General features: G+C 46.3%; 1 protein-coding gene across 4 annotated transcripts in view; it reads left to right on the plus strand.

Moving 5' to 3' along the window:
• LOC147729863 (N-acyl-aromatic-L-amino acid amidohydrolase (carboxylate-forming)-like) overlaps positions 1-14,006 on the plus strand; it is a 156,658-nt gene that overhangs the window by 105,570 nt on the left and 37,082 nt on the right. For all 4 annotated transcript variants that reach the window (XM_086954779.1, XM_086954776.1, XM_086954777.1 and 1 more), the window contains exons 4-5: positions 3,842-3,941; positions 9,905-10,012. In XM_086954779.1, the coding sequence (XP_086810905.1) occupies positions 3,842-3,941; positions 9,905-10,012 (208 nt within the window). The remainder of the gene's footprint in view (positions 1-3,841; positions 3,942-9,904; positions 10,013-14,006) is intronic.

Here is a 14,006-nt window from a genome sequence, read left to right on the forward strand (position 1 = left end):
GCTCCATGAAGCACACTCTACACTCCTTGGGGCGCGCTCTACACTCCTTGAGGCGCGCTGCACACCGAGGCACACTGTAAACGTATTTTAAGTCCGTTACGTGATTTTTTATTTTTTATTCTGCCTCGCGATTTTCAAATAGATGTGTCGGCGTGATCGTGTTCTGCTGCAGGCATTGTTTAGCAGAGTCCGCCCTGGATATCGTGCAGTTGGCTGTCCCTTGCCAACTTTGAGAATCGCGCATCCACTTTACTGTAGACCAGTTTGTGAATTGTGAACAATGCGGGCCAGTTCTCAGCGACATTGGAGAAAAGTGCTGGATGTGTACATTAACATTTCGCCAGCAGTAGACAAGACCACACCGGTTTTCATTGAAGGTAAATTATGCTGCTGGCTCCATTGCATTGATCCTGTGACCCTTGGGCAGTATTACCATTTCTGCTCCTAATGGAGTTGTTTGCTGCACAAATGCCTTTAACACCATTGGAAGCGTTAGTGCAAAAACTCAAGAGCAAGAAACATAACGTACACTGATCAGTGACATGTTTTTAAGGGTTAGTGTTAGGGAGGGATTCACGATAGAAAAAGGCAACAAAGGGAGGACTCCCTGTGGCCCTGCCTGTAAGTGCACTGTGGACCCAATATGGCTTCCTTAATATATACAGCAGGAACAGGATTCCTGGATGGCCTCTGCTACCTACAATAGGGAGGAGAGGTATTTACTGTGGCATTGGTATGAAATACTAAGGTGCGGTCCTCATAATGATGCAATAAGCTTCTTACTCATCTGTACAAAATCTCGGACGTGCACTGTCTCCTATAATAATTATTGTAATATGCTTAATCTAAGAATATTATGTATGAAATATTTGTCTCATATGTTCATGTACTTCTAATATCTTTTAACACAATTCCTTTGACTGTGGAATGAAACGCTTAAATGAGAGAGAAAAAATGTGAGAACATTGAGATTGTCATGCCCGCATACTTCATGTTTATTGGTCTATCAACACATTATTGTAAATGGTGTGGTTGCAGCATAAAAAAGCTTGGAATCAGTTTACTTCAAAACAAATGTCGAAATCATGGCATGTCTTGCCTATTTCTGCATACACAGGAACAGTTATTTTGCAATTGCTAATGTTCTATGATGAAAGTGCACCCATGCTGAACAGTGGTGCTACCCCAGTGTGGTGTTGGGCATGAAAATCACACATGGTGGAGAACCTGACCTTACGGGCCAGGCGGCGCAGGGCACGCCTAAGATCTCCGGGTTCACCTGCTTTGGCAGACAGAGACACGTGACACTCTGTTCGGCGTGGAAAAGCAGATTTATTAGCTGCAGCTAAGCACAGTGGTCCTGTAAGTACACCAACGGGTATGTTATCAGGAGACTGCCACTTCATTCCGTGGCACGCAGACTATTATAGTACACAAGTTTACAATGCCAACTCCCAAAACAAACAAAACTGACGAATAGAAATAGTTCGAAAACAAGTCATCGAATGTCTAAAACACACCCTCCTTTCAGACCCTGTGTGCTCTCCTCCCTCCAGGTTAATCAACACTAGTGCTCGTAATTCAATTTTGCAGGTGATAGAACATGTTGAATGCTTTAAAGGATAGTCTATGTAACAAGAGAACACACGAAGAGAATAGCGAAGGCCAGTTAAACAAGATAAAGTCAAGAAGAATGGTGGGACCCAAACAGTGGAGTAGGACATGGATTAATCAGTCTAGACATGGATTTACAAAATCTCGGGAGACCCTGACATCAGTTTCATAAACATAGGCAGAAGTTATTCTTAAACGGGAAGGACACGTAGCAGCTGCAAAAGCAAAAACATTGCGTTCACCACGTCCGCCGTGCTGCCTGAGTGAGGCAACACAAAATGGTGGCTGGATACGAAGCGAAGTCGAAAACCACGTAACCTCAAAGGTAGAGGGTTGATTCTTGAGTGTGCACTTTACCTGTATAAAAGGCCCCCTAATAATGCTTCAGAATTAAGCAGTGTCATCTCCCCCACGACCCTTCAAACTTGAGTGTGTTTGAGGCTCCTCAGAGCACTTCCTCTGCAGGCAGCTCAAGCTGAAAAACAATGCTATCTGTGGGGTTCTCGGAGGCCTGCACCTTGATGAGAGCGGTAAAGGTGAACGAGCTGCCACCTCACATTTCCTGGTGGAAATTGTGCCATTTAAGCAACGCTTCTTAGGAGATGAGAGGCCGTGCTTTCTGAAAGCAAGGCTAATGTGCTACATAGCTAAATACACATAAGGTCCCAAAGGCAAGACCAATTGTATTGCAAATGCTTGTTCCTTACTGCAAACTTATTCACAATCAGGTACACATTTAAGTGTCTACCTGACTTGTGCCACAGCTGTGGAGGGATGGGTGGAAGGGTAAGATGTTTTTCATGGATGGAGGTAGAAAGCACATTTACGCATGTCCACTGAGTCCCTTTCATTTGGAGACACAGGCGATCACAGCCTTTTGGGGCTCACCCGGACTCTGGGCGGCTAGATAAGTGTACCTCTTTTTTTCACACATTCATTCCCCAGGGTCTGTACTACTGGTCCTAGACACTTTGTCCACCTCTTCTGTACCTGTAGCCTCCTGCTCTTGTTCCGTGAATTTCATACACATGTCATAGCTAGCTCCTAGTATCTCGGGACTCCTCCATACCTGTCCAAACTGGTTTATACCGTTCTCACCTGCACAGACAACAATATTTCAGTTTCAAGCACAAAATACCCCCACATAGTCAATAAACACAATCGGAATTTACATTTCATAATACTGTCCGACTTGATTAGTGAGTTAAAACTGCCACGTTCTCCGCCCAAGCTTCCGATGCACAATCCTCAGTCTTAACTTTTGATGCTTGAGGATGTCGAGTGGAGTCCAATGTGACCTGGATCACTGCCTACATCCGGTCACGTGCAGGCACTTCATTTGTAATCAAAACCAGCATTTGCAATGCAATCAGTCTCGCCTTATATGTATATAGCTGTGCAGCACATTGGCCTGGGTGCTGAAACATCTACTGTTCTTTAACATGGAGGGAAAGTAAGCACCACACTGCGTGACGCGCCAGTTATGGGAACTCATGGAGAGAAATATTGCCTTAAATGGTGTATTCCAAAGTTCTATTAATATAAAATCAGGGCCTTCGGTGGTCACATCACTGAAAATACAAGATTTTAAAAAATATTGTTTACGAGTCCTCGTGGAAGACAATTTCTATGGACTGGAATCTAGAGAATGCTAAAGTGATTCTGGTATTTTGCTGTCCATTCCTGGGGTTCCATTGCGTGCTCTATGATCTATTGCCGCGCGAAGTTCCTCCAACGTTAGCGGTTTGTCTAGTGTATGGCGCTGTATGGGGTCAAGCCTTGGGAGTAGAATTCTGACAAAATACTCCTGCAGTGAAGGGTCCTCACGTCTCTTTGTACAGTGAGCATTATTTGTCTAGGAAGATGTGATTGATGTCATCCTGTGTATTAGGTATGACACAAATCTGCATAATGTGAAACTTCAAGAGCTTTTGTGATTTTTATTTAATGCAAAATTTGGGGAATTTGATGGTGTAATTTAATTTTCGCTCAGGCCTAATTTTGTGTACGAAGAACATGTATCAACTTGCTTACAAGTCACACAGCCTGCACATCATGTTATTTGGTTATTGATACTGTGAAAGCAAAGTTCTTTAGCTGCTGGGGCATATCCCTTATGAAGCTATCTGCTCAAGAACCCATCGCTGTCCTCTTTTGTGTTATTCTGCTCTCCATCAACATAGTCTCAGTATTCTGTTTCTGCCATCTCTTCTTCCTCCCTCTGCAGATCCACTGTGTAGACAGCTCAAGCCCCTGTCGTGTCATCATTGTGCGTGAGATGACAAGAGAGCCCAGTTCTTTGTTGACTATTTGGAAACATGGCATTGGTAAGAAAATCTGTCCTGCCTGGTAGGGTACCAGCATTGGCACTGTCTCAGGAGTGACCAGTGTGACTGGAAGAAGTGTAAAGTCATGGTTTCTGGTCCGTACTGGCAATGCATTACGATTACAGTGGTTTTGAAAAATGACTGCATTACTGAATGAGTAAGTACATCAAATAAGCCAAATCCAAACTCCAGGGTGTGGGAGAATTTTTGAGAATGTACATGCAAGTGTGTATCTATTTATATGTCTGTGGTCTGCCCTAAGCAAGCGTTAGCACTAAAGGTGTACAGAAAAGCAGAGCCCGATAAGAGAACTTCAGTCTTCGAAATCTGTCACTCACCGGCCAGGTCGGTGAGAAAATCCGTCATGTGGAACGGGTTAGTGGTGTAAACAGGGCGGGGCGTAAGAGGGTGGACACGGCGCCCCTCTTGGATAGGAAACAGCCCAGGGCAGGGGCGGCCTTAGGCATGTGCAAGCTGTGCACCTGCACAGGGCCACCAAACCCCAGGGGTCGCCACGCCAATATATATCCTTAATATAATAATCCTCTGAGGATGGATACATATTTACGTGGCGGCCCCTGGCAGGGATTTGGCGGCCTCGGCTCTGTTCCACTTCCAAACACCCTGACACCCCCTTCACTGGCCTCTGCGATCCGCCCCGCCTGGACCCCCTCTTCCGGGGCCCCCTACCTACACTCCCTGCCCAGGGCCGCCATGAGCCTAGAGCCGCCCCTGGCCCAGGGCATGTTTAAATGCATATTTAACGCTCAATCACTGCCTGTCTGCACTGCACAGGAATGTGCGTGTTGATTAACACAGACAAATGACCTATTGGTACCCCACACCTTCATATCAGGGCCCTCTTCAGATACGGGATTGCAACATCACACTGCAATCAGCACCTTGAACTTTGGCACTCAGGATAGGTGAAGTTGGGACACTATTCTGAGTATGCTCCACAAGTGGCATCTATTTCAGAAGGACTGAAGCTTTAATGATAAGCGAAAGCAAAGGCGTTCATTAACTCTTGGTCAGGCATTCTCCCAGGTGAGGGATCAGGCCAGCCTGCCCATAGCTACCAAGGTTTCGTATAGCTATATGTGGCATTTTCATAATTTCATCGTAATTATGACTCAGCCGTCGCAATCAATTGCACAAGTTTTAAGATCGTCTTAGAGTCTCTCGGTCTAATTTCTAACATTTATATGTTTCCCTCATTCTTCATTGCTTGATTTTTTTTTTTGCTCGCAATAAAGTGCCACTCATACATTTTGAAAATGTCACATATCAATCTGAAACCTTGGCAGTTATGACAACAACTTAAATAGAAACCAGAGACAGTCCAATAAAAAGATGCCAAGCTTTCCTAATAACTCCTGTTAGACAAGTTAATGAAGTCTAGTAAATTCTTGACTTTTTGAGAAAGTAATCAGCATATCTTCACAATTCCAATGGTAGGTTTACTACGCTCAGAATCCGGTATTTGTTTCTTGAATCTTAACCTTGTCTTCTGTAAATCCACTCTTTGGTAGCCATTCTCTTGACACTAATCTTCTGGCTTAGTTTTGAATTAAGCCAACAAGAAGTCATTTAAAATGGGCCTGTAGAAGCACTGGCTCTTTTGTGGCCAGACCCTCGCTACCCAATTATGGTGCTCTCTCTAAATTCCTGGGCCAAGTAGGTGCTGTAGGAGCTCCACATCTTCTCAAATTCTGTTTTTATGCCATCCAGGATGATGAAGATTGTTTTCCATTCCCAGAAGCTCCCACAAGCTGCTTACCCAGGCATTGTAATTTGGGACAGCATCTGTTCCCCAAAGGACAGTGATCGCTTGCTTAATGAAGCTTAAAGCAGGTGTTCTTGCCCTACCTTTCCTGGATAATGGTGGTATGTGTTTTAGGGAGGCTGTGTGCAGGGAATTGGGTATGACTGGGTGAAGATTAATTTACATTAGTTAGATATTCCTTCCAGTACTGTTTTAGATTGGGGCATCGCCACAGCAGGTAAGTCAGGGTGCCATTCAACCTCCACTTTCACCTGTAGGCAGGCAATTTTCTATGTTTCCAATAGCGATGCAGGATGGGGTGCAGCAGCATTGATTGGGGCAGCGCGGGATCTGTAAAACATGCTGGCCCAATCTTGCTCAGAGAGGATGCACTTCTCAGCCAACCTCAGACTCAAACAACTGGTCAACACCCCCACCCACTACGCCGGCCACACGCTTGATCCCGTCTTCTCATCCAGCAAGCACATCACCTTCAGCCACTCCACCGGACTCCACTGGACCGACCACAGCTGCGTCCACTTCAGCTTCAGAAGAACCACGACTCACCACCACCCGCAACAGGCTCCCCACAGAAGCTGGAGCAAGATCACCGCCGAGCAGCTCACCACCTCCCTCAGCCAGAACCCACCCGCCAGCACAACGGACCCCAACGAAGCAGCCCGCAACTTCACGCAGTGGCTGACCGCCTGCGCTGACGACCTTGCACCACTGAAGACCCAGAAGCAAGAAGGCATCCTGGTTCACCAACGAACTCAAGGACTCCAAGAAGACCTGCCGCACCCTCGAGAAAGCCTGGCTCCGCGACCAGACCACTGACAACAGGACCGCCCTCAAACGCTCCACCAGCAAGCACCACCAGCTCATCCGCACCACCAAGAAGAAATCACTGAAGGAACGACTGGACAACAACGCCCACGACAGCAAGGAACTCTTCAGCATCGTCAAGGAGTTCTCCAACCCCAGCACCGGCAACAACGACATCACTCCGTCTCAAGATCTCTGCGACTCCCTCGCCACGTTCTTCCACCGCAAGATCGCTGACATCCACAACAGCTTCGGCGAACCACCCACGCACCCAACCATCGAACCAACGCCCCCCACCACCACCACCCTACGCACCTCGACCACGGTGACCACCGAAGACACAGCCCGCGCAATGAACACCATCCACTCCAAATCTCCAACCGACCCCCTGCCCCCACCACGTCTTCAACAAGGCCGACTCCACCAATCGCACCCCAACTCCGGAACATCATCTACACCTCCTTCAACACCGCCACCTTCCCGGAGAGCTGGAAGCATGCCGAGCTCAGCGCCAAACTGAAGAAACCCACAGCGGACTCCACCGACCTCAAAAACTTCCGCCCCATCTCGCTCCTCCCTTTTCCTGCTAAGGTCATCTAGAAGATCGTCAACAGACAGCTTGCCGCCTTCCTCGAGACGAACGGATCCCACGACCCCTCGCAGTCCGGTTTCAGAGCCAACCACAGCACCGAGACCGCCCTCATCGCAGCCACCGACGACATCCGAGCCCTGCTCGACAACGGGGAAACAGCGGCACTCATCCTCCTGGACCTCTCTGCAGCGTTCGACACTGTCTGCCATCGCATCCTAGTTCGACGCCTCAGCAACATCGGCATCCAAGAGAAGGCACTGGAGTGGACCATGTCGTTCCTCGCCGGAAGAACACAGAGTCCGCCTCCCCCCGTTTCGATCCGAGGCCATCGAAGTCATCTGCGGCGTACCACAAGGATCATCACTCAGCCCCACCCTCTTTAACGTCTACATGAGCCCCCTCGCAACCACCGCACGCCAACACAACCTCAACATCATCTCCTACGCCGACGACACCCAGCTGATCCTCTCCCTCACCAGAGACCCCGACACCGCCAGAACCAGCCTACACGAAGGGATGAAAGACGTCGCCGGGTGGATGAAGAACAGCCGCCTGAAACTGAACTCAGACAAGACGAAAGTCCTCATCCTGGGACCATCGCCCTCCGCCTGGGACGACTCCTGGTGGCCCCCCGCCCTGGGCACCACTCCCAAGCCAACAGACCACGCACGCAACCTGGGCTTCAACCTGGACTCCTCACTCTCGATGACCAGACAAGTCAACGCCGTCTCCTCTTCATGCTTTCACACTCTACGCATTCTTCGCAAGATCTTCCGATGGATCCCGACTGAAACCAGGAAGACGGTCACCCAGGCACTCGTCACCAGCCGACTGGACTACGGAAACGCCCTATTTGCCGGAACCACATCCAAGCTACAGAAAAGACTCCAACGTATCCAGAACGCCTCCGCCCGACTCATCCTGGACATCCCCCGACGCAGCCACATCTCCGGACACCTGAGAGACCTGCACTGGCTCCCCGTCAACAAGAGGATCACGTTCCGGCTCCTCACCCACGCACACAAGTCTCTCCACAACCTGGGCCCCAAATACCTCAACGACCGCCTGACCTTCTATACGCCCACCCGCCAGCTACGGTCTACTAGCCTCGCCCTCGTCGCTGTACTACGCATCCAGAGAGCCACCGCCGGAGGCAGATCCTTCTCCTACCTGGCGGCCAAGACATGGAACTCCCTCCCCATCCACCTTCGGCTGACCCAGGACCATCTCGCCTTCAGAAGACAACTCAAGACCTGGCTGTTCGAGCAGTAGCGGACCCTTTCCCCAAGCGCCTTGAGACCCCTCTGGTGAGTAGTGTGCTATACAAGTGCTATGATTGATTGATTGATTGATAGTTCAGCCTCCCTCCTCCTTTGTGGTGAGGTTTTCCTGGTGTGCATTGAGGGTCAGAGAAATGTATAAATGTCAGATAGTATGTGTTTATTGATTTTGTTTCCCGGTAGCCCATTTTTCAAAGGGAGTAAGTGGCCTTCTGGTGTGGGGCTTAATAGAAATGTGGATTACCCAATGCCTGATTTATAAGTATCTCCGTCTCTCTCTCATGGATTCCAATGTTAGTCTTCAGGTGTTTGAAATATTGGATTCGTTCAGCATTGTAGAAGTTCCCTATCTCTTGCTGGTTACTTTCTGCAACTCTGAGTAAGTATTCCTGGCTAGGGCAGCAGAGAGCTCCAAGCAGCCTATTATAGGAGTCAGTGGGAATGACATAGATGAGAGCCGTCTAGTGTGGTTCTATGAACCAGAGAGGTATGAACGCCCTATGGCCTGTATTTTCTGGCCAGCAAGGAAAGCAACCAGATGTGTATGCTTTCTATATGTTAATCTGTGAGGCATCAGTGTTTCTCTGAGCCAGTCCTCTTCCATTCCACACTACATCTGATTTGGACTGCTAGCTAGTAGTTCATGAGATTAGAAATCCCAAGTCTTTCTCCTCTACTGGTAGGTAGGTAGGCATGCTTCTTTGCTGTTCAGGGCTTTTTTTTACCCTCCAATGTGAAATTTTCTGTTCATTTGTAGGGTTTATCTTGCAGCGTAATTTTAATAACTGCAATTCTGTCCAACCAGGACAGACCGCTCAGTTGCCACGACTGCAAGTCCTTTTGAGTGGTTAATAGTAATTCAGAGTAGGTTTGGGTAGCTGGTCTGTCGGTGGTAGATCCTAGTAACTGCACGTGTTTTTTGGCTCAACTGATTGGAAAGATTCTTTGTAGAGAAACCGGAGTGAGGCTCAGTACCTGTGGTTTATGGGTATTTATCTTGAAGCCGGTCACCCGGCTGAATGCTTCAGGGTCACTCAGCAGGGCGGGAAAAGATCGAGAGGCACTGACATTGCCACTAATGCATCAACAGCATAGAGTGTCAGTTTATGTTCATAGCTTCCAATTTGTCTTGAAATCTCTTCAAAGAAAAACAAATTGTAATGTTCCAGCCCAATGCTTGATGGCAGGAGTTTGCAGAGTACGTGAATCTACAGCACTACAAACAGATGCTTACTGGATAGGTAACACACTCCTTTCATGACTTTTGGATTCCTTCGGAAGGAGTTTTTGAGCTTCATTGAACTTTTGAAGATTCAATTCCTTAATTTCTGTGTTTCTGTTTGAATTCCTAGAAGTAAAACCTCCTATCTGTTCCTTGAACCTTGGTGCAAATGCTTAAGAACTATAAAGGAGAGTTTGGTGGTGTCGAATTAACGCTGAACAATTTCTGCATATTTTTCTTACAACATCTCTCAATGTTTCTATTCTGTTTCATGCATAGCGCTGGAAGTGGGACCTCAGCCACAAGGTGTGGTGAAAGCCGACATCCTCAATCGCATGAGGGCCCTGGTGAAATGCTGCTTGGACTTCATGGATCTCTATAACCAGGGTAAGGTATGGCACAGCCCTGTAGATACATTTGCAGCTTTACATGAACACTCAACCTGTGACCTTAAGTACTAAATATCACTTCTAAAATTAAAAACATTGCTTAAAATGTTGATATTTGTCCCGTAGTGAATCTCCAGGAACCCTGTCCTTTTAAAGTAATCAACCCATAATATGAAGCGATGTGGTCTCCATCAGGAAACAGTGTTATTTGAGTGAAAGAGGGTGGAGTTACTCATTGCAAGCCACAGAACTGAAAGTATTTTGTCACTGTCCATGGCAAAAATAATTTGAAAAGTCAACATGTCATTTATCTTCACCCTTTGTTTCCTTCTGCTCTTGATCGCAACATTAAAAAGTTGCATTGGATTCTTGCTGTCTGAATATACAAGCAATCCTCTTCAAAATCATTTGGTTGTACGTCTTTAGAGAACTTTGTTCAATAGTACTCAATTACTTCAACACCAATTTTCTGTAGACCTTTGTCAAATGCAAGTGTTTTTCGGCTCTCTAATAAATACCCCTCAAAATAAACTATGCACAATTTACTGATAGTGATGTCAGCTGTCTGATATAATTTCCACCATTTCACAGAAACTGCAGTTTAAAAGAGTGTGACTTACAGCATTCTCCTTAAACAAATGTTGTGTTATACCTAGACTGCCCATGTCTGTGTAGCAAATGAGGGAATTTTAAGTAAACACACACTAGGAACCCTGTAGAAGGGCAAGAGACAAGACAGTGACTGTTCTGGGTGTCAGACAGCATCCCTTGAAGAGTCAGTTACAGCCGTTGTAGTTCTTCACACAACGTGAAGAGACAATCAGAAAGAACTATATGAGGGCTTTCCTGGACTAACTGAAATGACAGGTCAGTGGAAGGTTTTGCAAAGCATGATTATGCACAAGTCTTTTTCTCCCACAAGAACAGTGCACGCTATCACAGTTTACTTACGTATTATAAGGCATTTACGGCTCACTCGTCTTTCACAAACCTTGGCCCAAAACGCTTGTGATTAATATTATGCATGCTTTCCAGGTTTTTGCATGCTCCAGACAGTTTTATGATTTGATAATAAATTTAGATTCCATAGACACCAAACATGAACTGGTTAAATCTTTGAAGTTTGAAATTGCACTTATAAAATCTAACTAGGCAACTTCAGTGCTATCCTATTGTAGAGATAGGCCTTGCAGTAGGGAAAAACGAATGTACGAGTTTTTCACTACCAGGCCATATAAAATGGCGTTCCATTCTTCACTCAAAATCGTCTCGGCTAAGAAATTTACACATGTCCTACATACGGAGCAAATGCACCATATCCATTTCCAACAATGGGACTGTCCTCATACAAGCCTTCGATCGGAGTCTGGGTATCTTTGATGACAGCTTCTCCTCCTTCAAAAAATCTCTTGAGCAAAGTAACACTCTTAATTACTCTAGGGATGCTAGCACCCTAACCGTCCCTCAGGACTTCCATTAACTCTTTTTAATGCGCCACAGTCACCTGTTGACTTCCCCTCCTACATTGAACAACACCCATATGGACATAGTGTCTCCACAGCTTGGTTGCACGGACTCACCCTCCATCTCCTCTATAACACTTCCTTCTCTACCCTCCCTCCTGTCACTTGCCTAGATACTTCTATGTTTCCACTGCAAGCTCTCCCATTCTCCACTCAGATGGCAGTTATCCCTAACCACTTCAATAGCAAGGGACCTCACACCTCTGCAACTCCTCATCCCTTGAACTTTTCTCCCCCTCCACCCTTGCTCCAATTCAGGCTCCCCCTGCAGCTCCCTTCAAACCAACATCTTGGGAAATCCTCCTCTGAGGACGACCCACCTCCTCCACTACCCAATAGTTATGATTCCAATCTGGGCCCACCTCTAGGCTTAACCAAATAAATCTAGTTCATCTAAAACTCAAAACTAACATACAAAAACTCATAAACATCACCTCGGAGCTGGCCCGTGACCTATCTTCTAACAAGATTTCGAAGGAGATACTGAAAATAAACAACCAATACCCCAAAATACCAACTCCTTCCGCTGTGCTATCGCCCCATCTAGACCCATTAGATCTAAGAATCACTTATCTGAATTAGACATTCTCTCCCTCCTACGAGACTACAACTCCTCTCTATCAGTCAAACAAGTCTTTACTGGAACCGCTCAAACTGCTCCTCTAAACCTTCCTGGAGCTACAAATCACAAGCAAATCATAGCTGAGGCTATACAATCCCTTCCATCTAACCCACTCAGAGCGCCAAAACAGAATGCTAATGGCTTAAACACTGCTAACCTCATGCAAATCCCCATTACTCAGACTACTACCACTGACCTCAAATCTCACTTGAAATGCATGTTGCTTAATTGTAGATCTGCTGTGAAACATGCTGCGGGCCTCACTGATCTTATCCTAGATCAGGAATTAGACCTCCTAATCCTCACTGAAACCTGGCTTAATGACTCCTCAGGTCCTATCCTTGACATCCTAATCCATCCTAGTTACATTATTATTAGATGCGACCGAGTTAAGAGAACGAGAGGGGGCATTGCCTGTATTTACCACAACAGTCTCTCAGCAAGTCAGTCCCCCTCTGCAACTCTTTCATCCTGTGAATATATGTACATAGACATCATCATCAAACATAGACCACTATGCAACCTGCACATTTTCTACCATCCTCCTGGTGATAACCTCCCACTGATAGAACAAACCATGCAAACCATCTCGTCCAACCTGGGTCTCCACAGCCCTCAGATCTTCCTTGGTGACTTCAATCTTCACTGGAATGACTCGAATGATCAGGCGGTGATCAGTCTCAAAAATGTCCTAGCTGACCTCAACCTGACTCATTTTTGTGATACCCAAACGTACTAATCATCTCCAATTCCAACTCCATTCAGCTTGAATCTATGGACCCGTGTGACTGGTCAGATCATCACTCTATCACCTTACGAATCCTAGAAAGTTGGAACTCCAAAAGAGGGCAACCTTTAAAACAAAAACACTGGAAAAGATCGTTGCATAACACAAACGTAAATGAGTTAATTTCCCACTGCAATCTGTCCCTCCCACCACCTACTTGCATGTCTGACGTTCACGACCCCCCACAAACACTACAACAACTCCATCTTGACTACCCTGAATGCGATTTCCCCCCTTCAACTAAAAAATAAGTCCATCAAAAACTCCAAACTATGGTTTAATGACAGCCTAAACGCAGATAGACGCAACCTGAGACTAGCAGAACGTTCCTGGATCCTCTCCATCTATTTATTGATCTCCTTAAGATTCTAAGAATAAAAGGAGTAGTTACAACAAGCACATCAATCGGCGATTGCGACCTTCTACAAATCTCAACTGGACAAAGCTAAAATTCTATCCAAAAGGCTGTTTAAACTGATTAAGTTACAAGCCAATAACACACCTATCCTCACATCTCTTGCCTTCAGCCAAACTGCGATACATTTGCCGACTTCTTCCTTGAAAAGTCAAGCAAGATTGAATCGGACCTAAGGTCTGCCCTGATCAATATATCTCCCGCTCCAGACTCCTCTTTACCAGCCCTGCCTCTCACTGTGCCCTCTCGCTCCCCTAAAAACAATGCCTCTTGGAGTCCATTCACACCACTCAATGACACATCCATCTTCAACATTCTCTCGACCTTGAAACCTTCAAATCACTTCAATGACCCCCCCTCACCCCCACAATTTCTGTAAAGAAATGCTAAGATCACTAGTCTCACTCTGGTCCAAGATTATCAATGCTTCTCTCCTTCAAGGTGAGATCCCTGACTGCCTGAAATCGGGCCCAGTTCTGCCAATTCTTAAAAATCCGACATCTGACCTGGAAGATCTGAATAATTTTCGCCCAATCACAAACATCCCTACGCTGGCAAAACTCCTTGAGAAATGTGTGCATGAACAACTGTGTAACCACATTGAGGAATTCCAACTTCTTGATCAATTCCAATCTGGCTTCCGTC

The sequence above is a fragment of the Lissotriton vulgaris genome, chromosome 2_1 (genome assembly GCF_964263255.1).
Source record: "Lissotriton vulgaris chromosome 2_1, aLisVul1.2, whole genome shotgun sequence".
Taxonomy (NCBI): domain Eukaryota; kingdom Metazoa; phylum Chordata; class Amphibia; order Caudata; family Salamandridae; genus Lissotriton; species Lissotriton vulgaris.